This window comes from Dermacentor variabilis, chromosome 11 (genome assembly GCF_050947875.1).
Source record: "Dermacentor variabilis isolate Ectoservices chromosome 11, ASM5094787v1, whole genome shotgun sequence".
Lineage (NCBI taxonomy): Eukaryota > Metazoa > Arthropoda > Arachnida > Ixodida > Ixodidae > Dermacentor > Dermacentor variabilis.
Window position 1 is genome coordinate 39,149,726 of NC_134578.1, and position 13,599 is coordinate 39,163,324.

The 13,599-nt window shown below is 43.5% G+C and overlaps 1 protein-coding gene across 3 annotated transcripts in view; it reads left to right on the forward strand.

The window, feature by feature from the left end:
* Positions 1–13,599, forward strand: part of Ptp10D (Protein tyrosine phosphatase 10D) — a 174,220-nt gene that overhangs the window by 144,181 nt on the left and 16,440 nt on the right. For all 3 annotated transcript variants that reach the window (XM_075674745.1, XM_075674744.1, XM_075674746.1), the window contains 9 exons: positions 25–152; positions 4,399–4,491; positions 5,063–5,129; positions 5,917–6,134; positions 7,033–7,225; positions 9,225–9,400; positions 10,222–10,482; positions 11,996–12,253; positions 13,007–13,155. In XM_075674745.1, the coding sequence (XP_075530860.1) occupies positions 25–152; positions 4,399–4,491; positions 5,063–5,129; positions 5,917–6,134; positions 7,033–7,225; positions 9,225–9,400; positions 10,222–10,482; positions 11,996–12,253; positions 13,007–13,155 (1,543 nt within the window). The remainder of the gene's footprint in view (positions 1–24; positions 153–4,398; positions 4,492–5,062; positions 5,130–5,916; positions 6,135–7,032; positions 7,226–9,224; positions 9,401–10,221; positions 10,483–11,995; positions 12,254–13,006; positions 13,156–13,599) is intronic.

A 13,599-nucleotide genomic window follows, 5' to 3' on the forward strand; every position in this document is an offset into this window, starting at 1 on the left:
TGTCTTTATATTGTAACATAACAGTGCCAGGGAAGGTCCAGAACTTCCAACCATTCGAGCTGAAACCAAGCGAAATCGTGCTGCAGTGGTCGCTTCCATCCAGCGAACAGAACGGCGTGCTGACGGGCTTCAAAATCACCTACTACATGAAGGTGAGTGCGTATAGTAATTCACAGCATGTATATAAGCAGCATCGATAAACCCGATTGATTTATTCAAAATATCGGATATTTCGACAAATTTGTGCGCTCCCGTAGTTTCTACTGCAAATGTTGCCGAATGCTCATACATCCAGAGCGTGTTTACCCGGGTAACCCGACAGCTTGTCAAGTAGCCGTCGAGTCGAAATCTTTATGCTTCGGCGCCTCGTTGGGCTGCCTCCATTGGGCTTTGGCTGCGTGGGTTCGAATCCCATCCTCGTCGCCTATGTAGTGTCTTTACACTATTTATTCAAAAGATGACATTCGATTAACAGCACACACAATACAACAACACTAGTCCCGTTTTCAATCACTGTCGACCAACATACCTTTCGGGATCATGTCACTGGTTATGAGTGTCACACCAAAAACCGAAACTTAAACGTCTTTTCAACGTAGCCAATGTCACAACACTACAGTTACCACTGAAGATAGCCAAGTTGCGAAGCGCTGCTATCGCATCAAGGTGAGCCGGCAGGCTCACTTTGATGCGGTAGCTGCGCTTTACTACAGTTACTACAGTTACTACACGCTACTCGCAATAGCGTGTAGTGACTCAGACAATTCTTTGTTTTCCTCATAACTCACCAATTAAGTTTAATTACCAAACTTTTTATTAATGGCTGAGGACCCCAAGTGTGATACGCAGATTTGTAGAGCACCTTCAGAAACGACCGGTCGAGTTGTTTCCTTTACCACACGTCTCACGTATTCCTTTTTTTCCTGGTTGCAAAGAAAGGCCGCGAAATATGAAAAAAAGCCATGTGATGGACTGTTTGCGCAGTTGTATCGTGCTGTTCTCAAGCGTGCGTTCGGTGAAGAAGGTCTGCTGCATCGTGACTGGCGACAAGGAAGCGGCAGGGAATTCTTTATCTCATCGGCAGCTCTCGGCCAGAAGCACGCATTTTCTCCGTCATCCGCCAGGAGCCGACCTTGTTCACCGAACACACGCTTGAGAGCAGCAGGATACCGCTGCGCAAGCGCTCCGTCACGTGGCTTTTTTCATATTTCGCGGGCTTTCTCTGCAGTCCGGAAAAAAATGACTACGTGAGACGTATCGTAAAGGAAACAACTCGATCTGTGGTTTCAGAAGGTGCTCTACATATCTGCGTATCGTACTCGGGGTCCTCAGCCAAGATTTAAAAAGTTGGATTATTAAACTTGATTATTAGCATGTTCTAGGGGAAAAAAAATGTCTGAGTTACTATAGGCTATTGAAAATGGTGTGCGTTCCGTTACGTGTTTCTATTGACGCCCAAGCCCAGTGCTCGACCGCTGCACCGCCATGCGGCGCTGACGTGTACCACGTTTTTAGGTACTTTCTTTCCCCGAACCGCCACGGCGAGCGCCCTAGATCCTTCTAGATATTTGGTGGGACCAGGGAGATGTTATGTCTGGGCGCATAATCTGCTCAGTCAGCTGTCACTAAGAGAAAATAGATTTTTCAAAACATCCCGCCTAGGCTATTTCAAAATAAAAGTTGCGTGCGGAAGCTGAAGTAACATTGGACAAAATTTTTCAGTCTGGATAAGGGGATAGAAGGACGTGATAAGAAATTGGACGTGGTATATGCGAAGCGCTTCGATCTACAAAAGCTGGGATAATCGTGGGGCATGGAGGGTTTGTCACACCATGAGCCATATCATCGCTGCAATCAAGCGTCCTTTGCTTCTTTATGTCACTGCCTCTCTTCCAGCCGAAACAGTAACTAGGCGCAGGCGCCACACTCGACGCATAATAAACAAACTATCGTGCGATGTCCAAGAACAGAAAAATTCACGCGAAAACTCCTCCTCTGGGCGTTGTCTAAGCTTGCGTAAGCATTGTGCCAATTGCTCATCTGCACGCAGCCCGGTGTCATTACCAATGTCATGTAACTTGATTAGGCTAGTACTAACGACAGCGCAGTGGCGACACGAACTGGTACCGACGGCGGCGCAAGGAGCATTGATGACGCAAGAAAAGTATTGTAGGGGGAGGTTCCAGGTGCGCTGATGACGTTCCGATTGTTATAAGCCGTTATCGCTCTTTAGCGCCTTATCCATCCGCGTCGAACCATTATGAACCCTGAACGTACTCAGGCGGCGGCTTCGCATGGCACCGGCGCGCGTGCAGCACCTTGAAAGCGATCTGCGTTGCCCACAAAGAGTGCCGACTGCTCATGGCTTCGCGCGCTGTGTTCTCACCGCTTACTTGCTGGAGACGCGCACGCCCGTACCTTGAACGCAATCCGCGAAAGTGACAGAGTGAGGCTTATGCTGAGAGCACCGTCAGCGCTGTGTTCTCGCCGCTTCGTTGGCGTTGAAGCGAGAGGCAGCGCAAAGGCGAATTCGCTCGCTGCTGCGCGCGCAATCTCGAAAGCGGTCGTCTTATTACGGGACGGACAGAGGAACGGCTTTCTCGTTGGATAAGCATAGAAATGCTTACGCATTTAAAATTATAACTTACCTGCACCGCCTAAACACTGCGAATGTGGGCTGAGCCGAGATAACTGCGCACCCAGGCAGAGCCAGTGGCATAAAACCAAATACGTAGAGGTATCTAGGGCGGGTGCCTTGGCGCCTCGGCGAAAAAGTACCTAGAAACGTGGTACGTGCGGGTGGCGCATGGCGGCGCAGTAGCCGAGCACAGTGTTTAGACGTAAATAGAGACACGCGCCGCGCAACGCTGCCCGATCTCGGAGGTCATTCCGCGGAATCAGAAGTTGTGAGGTCACGCGTTGAGGTCATTACCGGCGAGTGGTAATGGCGGGCTTTTTTTCAATTCCGGTATGAAAAACAGCAATAATTACAAGTTCGTAATTAATTTCTTTTATCTAAGAGAAGGGCCAGCTAATTCTGTTGTGTGCATTGGTTTAATTTTAGTAAACGTTGTGGAGAAAGTAATATTGTAATGTTAGGCTGCAATTATGGCCAGTTGTTTAGATATTTTCTTGGATAAACACGCCATTTCGCACACAACTACTTTAATACTGAACAAAGCACACCACAAAGAGACTAGCAACTGCTTATTTCAGATGAGCTTTGTGCGTATGCGTACACTTGCGGCAACAAGATGATCAGCAAAAAGAAAGATAAAGGTATACACACAGTATGCATCTGCTTTCTTTTTGCATCCCCCAAGCCCAATCAGCAGTATAATCAGCAGTTAGTTTTGTTACTTTCTCTGCATCAATCGAATTTATTTTGAAACAATTATTGATGATGTACTTACACATTCTCGTGCATGGCTTGCTTGTAATTTTTTCCATTCATCGCGCACATGGGATAATAGTTTTTTTTTCGAACTGTTGTGTACTTATACACTGTTGACACGTTAGATGCTAAGTAACCTGGATGCTTTATCTGCTAGCAGTCGTTTCTATGCTCTCTTTGCCATGGGTTAAACTCCTTTTGATCTGTCCAACGTACCTTCTTCTGCAGGTGAAAGTTATATTAGCAAAACCTTGTTTATTGCAATCTGCAAATTTTTGCATGCGGTTTACATTGCACTTCCTTATTCTATGAGTTTTTTTCATTGCAACTATTCACCTTTTTACACACTTCAGTCAGCTTATCCAGGGCAGAGAAGTATTTCTACATCGTGCTTGCTGACTCTTCTTTAGCTTGCACAAAATATTATGTATCAATGGCAATACCATAGGTCATGCGCTGCCATTTCTATAATCGTCACTATTTCTCATTCATTGTTCTTAGCGGTTTTTTAGCAATTGACGCAATTAGGCTGTTAGGGAACTGGCTATTCTTTAGTCTTTCTACCTGAACATGTAGACTTTGTGCAGCCTTATGGAAGCAAGATTTCTTTATACATTGCATTGGGGGAAAAATCGCCACGTTTCATTTTTCAAGCTTTGAGGGTGTGGAATTGCATTTTATTGTATCTGGAGATGTTAATATCTATAAAAACTATGTCAAATCTTAAATTTATGTGCAAAAGAGCACGTTTATACAGGACAACATAACATTAATCCATTATTCTTTAGCAACTGCCTAATAGTTCACATGGAACAATAATTGATGATTTTGGACAATTACATCTTTTAGAGTCATTGTAAGTGCTTACTTTTTCTCTGATCGAATGGCAGAGTCTCATTTGGCATGCATTAGTAACTGTGATTCATTCTACTTCAATCGAAGTCATTGATAGGAACAGTATGAAGACTATAAAGGAGTTTGTTGTTGTCCTTGTTTTTTTTCAGGGTTCCTTGACCTATCGCCACAAACTGTTTGAGCCAACTGAAACAAAGGGAGTCATCTCAAACCTTATTCCTGGACGAACCTATGTCTTTGAGGTAATAAAAAAGATATGCTCAAAACTCTGCAAAAGACAAACTTGGGCAAGTAGAAATCAAGCACGCTGTAGTAGAATTTTTAAATTGTGAGAGAATGATTTGATATAAAGCAGACAATGCAAACTATTAATAATTACCAAACTGTGCCGTGAAATTAGTTAACGGAAATGTTGCATGGCAGCAATTGGTGCACATGCCTGTGCCTTGGAGGATATAGGGTGCAAATTTAAATGACATCCATGGATTTGAAAAAAATTACCAGGCTTCATTTCTCTTTAATCAATAGAACGCAAAGTTATGTTTGTGCACATCTGTAGGTTTTGGGTTAACATGGCATTCTCTTATGTAAGCAACAAGACGTAAGCAACAAGCAGAATGTCTTCTTGTTGCTTACGATTAAATAGCTTTTCATCCCAGTGTTTTACCAATTCTAGATTTTTTTACCAGAACCGTCACTCATATGAGGACACCATATCTGGTTCATTCTTTTAAATCATCAGAAATAAATAAGTCAGTTATTTATATCCATCATTGTCACAGCTCGCATAGTTGAATACACTTACCATTTCAGATTCAAGCACACACGAAGATTGGCCCTGGTGGAAAAGGGAAATGGGAACAGACAATGCCCATCTGGGGTATGTAATGAAAATGATTTATGAATTGCTATTTTTTATCCGTGCTGATGAAGAAGGTTAAGGATCATGAGCGGCTTTTATGTAAACATGTGAGGCACTGGGATTAGTGCAGTTGCATATTTAGCTCAAAGGCTTTTATGACTCGCACCAAGGTGTTTCAATGGTGAAGCAGTACAAAAAGGACTCGCGTCTATGTGCTAAAATGAAATCTTATGATGTTATCAGTGTAAGAGGTGTGCGAACATATTGGAACAGCGTGAAAGAGGTAGCAAGCAATAGGACAAAGAGCGCACAATTTCCCACGATATCTTAATGAACCAGAATATTCCCAGTGATAGTATAATAGTTCCGTGTATATATATATATATATATATATATATATATATATATATATATATATATGATAGGCTCCCTGAAACCTTGCTATAGGATGTATTCCATCTCTACATTCTGGACTTTTCTCTAGTTGCCCTCTCTAGAAGCTCAGTAGTTGTAGTGATCTGCTTCTCAGTGCGAGGTTGTGGGTACAACTCCTGGTTGCAGCAACCACATTCCAGTCATCACTGAATGTCGAAAAAAAAGCTTATTTACTGAGATTTCATTGAACAATAAAAAACCCAAGATGTCAGAATTATTCTGGTGCCCTTCATATCATGGCGCCTCTCAAAGTACCTGTGTTGATGTGAGCGTGTCTTGCATATGCAAGGCCTAATTACCTAAACCTGCCCTGCATACGCAAATGCTAAACCACACTGACACATAACATAACCGTTGCCTTATAACGCAGCCCCACCGAAGCCCAGCGACTCTGTCTTCCCGAAGTCGGTGACCCACACGACAGCGACGATCCGGGTCAGCTTCCGCAAGAACTTCTTTGCCAATAGCCACGGTCCGATTCATGCATACACGCTCATTGTGGCCGAAGATGTTTCAAAGGATGCGGCCAGTGCGAACCTGCCAACGTGGTCAGAAGTGCAGAGCTTCCATAGTTGGCCTCCGTACCAGGTACGATACACCTAAAACAATGTTTAAAGTTGCTTGTAAGGCTAAGCTATCGCATACTTCTGAACCAAGCAGATTTCAGAACTTAGGATGGCTGAAGCTTATTGCACAGTAACAATCCTATTGTTTGGGGAAACAATCATAGTTTCATTGCAAGAGGTAACCCAACAAATATATTGCACGTTGTTCATTACCCCGCACCTTCAAGAGAACGTTACATGTGGATACGCACAGAAAAAACAGACTATATGCATTGTATCGTATCTACAAGAGGAGGCAAGCCAGAGACCAAGGCAGAAACTAGCTCGTTCCCAGGACCTAGATGATCTTCTTTGTAATTTTTTACATCAGTCGTTTGCTTAGCTGGTCTCTTAAACTTCTTTTGTGTTGCAGCACCATGATTTACCAAACAATAAAACCACAGAAAGCAAATGGGAAATTAACTGCAAAAGAAGAAATATAAAAATGAAAGTGAAATAAAAAATAAATCACTGCCTGCGGAAGCCAGCATCTCAGTATACTATGAAGCTTGTGGTTGAAAAGATATGTTCCACATTTATCACCATGGCCATGAGTGGTGCTGAATAATACTGGTGTCACATGCGCGCTTCCAGTTGCAGTCGTGTTCGAATGGGATCGAACTCCTCAAAAATGATTGGCTCCTTTGCACAAACTGTGGGAGAGAGCCTATCTTGATCGAGAAATTCAATCCAAAACGGGCTTGATCGTGGTCAAAAGTGCCCAGTGTGACCAGGGTATTATGCTCCCAGCTGGCCAACGCAAACACGTAATGCGACTGGCAGTGTGCAACGTGTTACTTACGTTGACAGTATTTCACACATCTCGCAATTTACGATGGCAGGAGAGGTCATTATTAACTGGGCGATTGATCGTGATGCAGGTGACAGAGCCGTACTACCCATTCAATGGCACTCTCACCGAGGACTTCGTGATTGGTTCTGAAGACTGCAAGGGAGACAAGGGTTACTGCAATGGGCCCTTAAAACCTGGCTCGACCTACAGGGTCAAAGTGCGTGCGTACACCGCGCCGGACAAGTTTACCGACACTGTCTACTCGTACCCAATCCAGACAGGTGAGATTATTTTCGTGTGGAAGTAGCCGAAATTGTAGATGAGCACTAGAAGATTACAGCGAAATGCTGGTCTTTCTTTGCTGATAGGAGAGAGACGGCCCAGAAATACGGTTAAACCTAGACATAACGAACTTCAATACAACAAAATTCTCGCTATAGCATAGTACTTAACTTTTCATAACCTCTTGTCCATAAACACCATTTGTTTAGAACCACAACATAATGATGTGTGTTTGTATGCAATTTCAATATAGTGAAATTTCACTGCCGCCGCAAAGGAATGGCGAGGCAATAAATGGAAACTTCCGCGGATGCAGATCGACAAGGGGCTACTTGCAAATGCACCTCTCAAATCAGTGACCGCCTAAGTAGAGCGGCATCATGTTCCGTATAAAGTCTAAGTGCGATAAGATCCTATCGCGTCCCTCCCCCACTGTGTGCTTAGTTACGAGTGAACGTGTGCGAGAGTGAAACAACATGGTGGCTTCAGGAATGACGCCTTCCCGCGCTAGCGAAGGTAACGCGATCAAGCGCGCATGAGGGTGCGGGGCGGTGGGTGTAGTGGGGGCAGGGGGGCAAGTTGGCGCTCTTCTCTGCCGTGGCTGTGCGTGGCTGTGTGTGGCCGAGCTCATACGCAGCTGCACACCCAGCTTTAGAGGTCATCTGCCGCGTGTACAAAGAGTGGGCGTGCCGAGATGGCATGGCACCATGTAAATCGTCTTCCCGCGCGTTTAGTATTGGAGGTTGCATAATCTGTAGTTTTTGTGACCCGTTGGAGCGAGTAGCAGACGAAGCATTCGCTCCCCACTGCGGTGCTTTCCCTGATAGCGTCGTCTCAGTGCAGGTGACGCTATCAACCACGGGGGCGGAGTGCCCGCGAAAGCATGGCTGGTTTTGCTTAATTGGTGCATTTCAATGTGAGGATATTGTCGACGGACGTGACATGAAACCGTATCATTCGTAGCCGACTCCCAAATTTATCGAAATGAATTGTTTTCTCATTCAAATTTACTTTTTTGATTTTGCAATAATTTAGATAGTTCTGCGGCCCCTTTGCGTCTCAAAAAAATCGATCGGCGACTGTACTTATTTGCATAAAAGGTCGAATTTCGATACAACGAAGCAAATTGCCGATTTTACCGACTTCGTTATGTAGAAGTTTAACTGTATATCTAAACGCACACAGTCGGCATTCTGACTCCTGTAAAACCAATATCCTATAGTCATTGACTATGCAATGATAGACTACCCTGTGATGTCATGACCGTTATGCCCAGGGATTTATGCCCGGTGATTTATTTATTTCTTTGTTGCAAACGAGTTATAAATGCTGTGTTGGAAATATTTGCTCCTGCGTAATAATGCATATCTTTGATTGCTTTTCATTTAGTAACCTCGTGCTCAAAGATTTTTTGTAAACATGCCCCCCCCCCCTTTATTGCAAGAACTCATGACAAGTGCGTTTGTAAGATTGTGTGATAACTAAGTACATAAATAAATAACCGTAGTGTTTAGCGACTACATATAGGTACAAACAATGAATGGTGTTATAGTGATGACAAAGAAGAAGACAACTTCATTTCTAAGATTAACTTTAATCTACCTATCGGATCAACATTTATTTCACTGAAATTGATTTCTCCAAATTCTTTTTTAACATTGTGTTTATTCGCCCCTTGATTGTAACCTCTTTTAATGTTCACCCTTCAGTTAGTCGGACTGCTCATTTACATACTAGTCTACTAGGTATTGCAATATCTTCCTTGGTTTCTTTTCTTTTCATTTGCGTTTCTGATTTTTCAAATAAGAATTTTCTTGAGTTACTTCCTGCCACCCGATTCCTGGCCTGTTCCCCTTAGTGGGTACGAGCCATAAAGGAGGTCCATCATCATAATCTTCACAGTGCGGGTTGGGTATGAGCAATGTTTTGAGGCCACAAGACCAACATTAGTGCAAATTTATCATTTGACGACTGCCATTTCTCTGTTCCTTTTTCCAGACCCAGACAACACTCCCCTGATTGTTGGCATCCTAGTTCCCCTCTCCTTATTGGTTATACTCGCCGTCTTATTGGTTTTCCTGAGGCGCCGGCGTCTAGGACCTTTCGCACCCCACTCCAGAGGTGACCCTCATTCCAAGGACCATGACATTGTCTCCATAGCTGAAAGTGAAATGGTAAGTACCATATCCTGAAGGACAAAATGTGCCAAGGCTTTAAACGGAGTTAAAATGTTATCTAGCTTGATTGCTGCAGGAACTACTCATGAATTTTCAGAGCCTACCTTGTCCCACTAGTATTACACACAGCACAAATAACCAATGGTTTGTGATTGAGTTTGCAACTGTCATTCTAAGATCACTATGCAGAATCTTGTCAACTCCAACAAGTCTCTTGTACGCTCTTTCATTGTGTGACTTGGTAGTTGATGGCTAGTTTCTATTGCTAGTGTCGGTTGTGGAACAGAATATATAATATTGTTGGACTATTTGAGCGAAGATAAGACAGCATTAAACAGGAAAACTTATTTCCAAGTTGGTAGAGTAAGAACACAGGTTATTGTTCATATGCAAAAAGTGCTAAAACTTTAATGACGTGTAAATACTAGCCCAAGCACTTTTGTGCCACAAGGTTCATTTGTCACCTGTGTGCTTGATAAAGTCATTAAGAAGGACTGCGAAAGCAGAATTATAGGTTTTGGATTTCATTATGCCCTGCCTTGCAGCATATAGATGAAATTGTACATTACGTTCAATGCCTGCATTTATTCAGAACATGACCAGGTCAGGATTACTGATGACTTTAGTTGGCTTGCCAGCCTACGTATAAGTAGTAGCAGTAGGTTCTTACTGGCTTATGTAGGTTATGACTACTCACAAAGGAAAATCAGAGAACAACCTTTTTGTACCAATACGTCTCAGTAAAACAATCACTTAAGGGACTGCACGGCATTCACAAGGTACGCACTGACTTCACGGTGTGTCTGCTGCGAATACAGATAACCAGTCGTCCAGTCAAACTCAAGGACTTCCTGGAGCACTACCGCATCATGTCGGCGGACTCAGACTTCCGGTTCTCCGAGGAATTCGAGCTTCTCAAGCATGTCGGCCGAGACAAGCCGTGCGGTGCAGCCGACTTACCGGTGAACCGGCCCAAAAACCGGTTCACGAACATCCTGCCGTATGACCACTCGCGCGTCAAGCTGCTCCCCACTGATGACGAGGACGGTTCGGACTACATCAACGCCAACTATATTCCAGTGAGCTTTTCCGTCGCTGATTAACTCTTTATCACTGCTTGCTCTGAATTGGTGCTTTGATTTCTTCAGTGACCCGCCACATTGGCTGAGTGGCTATAGTGTCCTGCTATTGAGCAAAATGGTTGTGGGTTCGATTCCCGTCCTTGGCAGCTGCATATCACTGGGGGCAGAATGCGAAAATGCCTATGTACTTAATATTTAGTTGCTGCAATAAAGAATCGGAAGTCGCCTAAATTAATCCGCGGCCCCCTACTACAGTGTCCACGATAGCCTGCAGGCTGCCTTAAGATGTTAAACCTCATATTTTTAATAAAATATTTTATACGTTTTGTCGCAGTATACGTACTGGTGGTAAATAGTTGAACTGTAAGCACACTCATCCCAAATAGTCCACTAAGGTCCTTAGGAAAAGAAGGAAAAACATTGTGTTCTACTGTCATGCCAACCTGTGGGTCTGGAATAGAATAACCGAGAAATTTTAAAGGAATGTTAAAAACTACATGAGCGATGCAAAGGGAAATGACAGGTGTAATCTCATATGGCATAAAGATGGCAATACATAGTAGGAATAAAATGCAAGTAGACGATGCATACTGGAGAAGAGCAGGAACATGTTGGTTTGGGGCTGGTCACATGATTTGCAGATCACATAAGTGGCAGTCTATCAGAGCAACAGAATGGATGCCAAGGGAAGGGAATGTAACAGAGGGAAGCAGTAAGTCATATGGAAAGATAATTAAAGACTAGGAAATAAGTGGTTGTAGAGCAGATTTGGTTGATGCAGGTCACTCTGGGAAAATGCTACCATTTCTTAATCTCGGCTAGAAAAGCATTTGCCCTCATTTGGCTGTATTAGAGCAAGAGGAATAATCATTAATGTGACCTCTGTAGCCAACTGCACTGATGCTGGGATGATATTAATGCTGAGCAGATGTGTTTTAGAATGCTGGTATTCAAATAAAAAAAGGGCAACTTCACAAAGAAGTAGGCAAAGAAACACTCAAACACGTAGACTCATAACTCAATTATTGTCGTGAAAAGCCAGCGAATAATTAGGTAGAAATACTTGCAAAAGAAAAAACAGAAAACATGCCAATGAATCGCAGGAATACAGACAAACCGCTGGAAGACACACCTTGTAAATGATTAAGAAATGCAACCTCCGTTAGTAGTTCTCCACTTCTTGCCGCATCCTTTTTGCTTTTGCCCAGTTTTCCGACCGTTCTTGCTGACTTTTGTGTTGTTAACCATTTTTTTGCATTTTTAGCCTTAAGCGCATTAGCTTTATGTGATGAAACATGAGGTGTTCATCGTCACTTGTCCACCTCTATGCATTCATGCACTTATCCGTTCATTCCCCGTTCTTGCTTATGTATATCTATAGTTCTTTTTTTTTCATTTGAAATGCGCCGGTCTTATGATCATCCTATCTTGTCTATCTTAGACCATCCGTCTTATTCCATCCTATGTGTTTCTAACACCTAATGATCTTTTCTTTCCCCGACTGCTCCAGGGCTTCAACTCTCCCCGTGAGTTCATCGTGACCCAGGGCCCACTACACAGCACGCGTGACGACATGTGGCGCATGGTCTGGGAACAGAACTGCCGTGCCATTGTCATGCTGACACGCTGCATAGAGAAAGGGCGCGAGAAGTGCGACCACTACTGGCCTTTCGACACGCAGCCCGTCTACTACGGTGACATCCAGGTCACCATTCTCAATGAGTCGCAATACGCCGACTGGACCATCTCAGAATTCAAGGTTTCCCGGGTGAGTAGACGCTGTCTCCCGTATCCTGTGGCTGCTATATAGTATTGGTGGCAAATGGCATTGTTGAACCTGAAGCAGTTTGACTCGGGACAAATGAATGAGGACCTGAGCCAAGATGGTGCAAGGGTAATTTGCACAATAACATGGAGCAGAACTAATCGGAGGAGGATGGTCAAAGCCAAGCAATATCTTGTCGGCATATCGACTGAGATGTGCTGCTAAGTACACTTATTGGTTAGCTGTATTTGTTAATGCCATGCGGCATGTGAATGTTGTGAAGTGTGGGCATGTCGCAATGCACTACACAGTTAGTCTCCTGCCTCACCTCACAAGGAGTCGAGATACATGTTGTGTATTCTTTTTCTGCACCTATGTTTATATACCATCAGGTATGCTATAGCCAGCACCTCATGAAGCGTTGCCCTTGCTGCAAAGTAATTTTTTTTTGTATCCTGCATTCACATGTCAGCGCTCCAGCATAGTGTATCATGTTTGACAGAGGAGTGCTGTGTGTGGGGTATGCAAAAAATTTGTTCTGCGCTGTCTGTCACCACCTGAAGTGGGCACGCAGGTGGCTTGGAACACCAATTTGTAAGATCTAGTTTACGAAGTGGTGGTGAGCCTGCTGAAACAGTGAGGGAATATATTTATAAATATGTGCGGGAATAGCCATTGTGTTCATTCTCTCTTCAAGGTCATACATATTCTTCTTTTCCCACTCAAGAACGCTGTTAATTTGCACTTCCTTTACAGGGAGACCAATCCCGAATAGTCAGGCATTTTCACTTCACGACGTGGCCGGACTTCGGGGTGCCTGATCCGCCGCAAACGCTGGTGAAATTTGTCCGAGCATTCAGGGAGCGAGTCATCCCTGACACCAAGCCCATTGTCGTCCACTGCAGGTAATGCATAAGTTTTATTGTGCACGTGTATTCTGTGACAGAAATCTGTTTGTGTGAAAGGAACAGTGCATTTCCGTTATTTTATTTAGCAATTGCATATTATGCCAATAAATCACTAAATCTCTCAAATATATGAATCAAAGAAATGTTGATAACTTACATATATATCTATACAGAATTTTTTTTAGCCTCAACAAATTCTTTTTTAAAAGATCACTCGTGGCATACAGTAGGATTCTGCTTCTGCGGTGAAATTAATACAAACTGGCTGGCAGATCACGTGGCGAACCACAAAGGTCCGTTTACTGATTAATTCACACTCAATTGTTTATACATTTATGTAGTAGTATCGATGGCTGGTATTCCCCCAGGGCGCTCCATTTTGTTCAGTTTCTTTACTGACATTGTGTGCCAAAATGTTCATTCCAATAATCGTATCTCAAA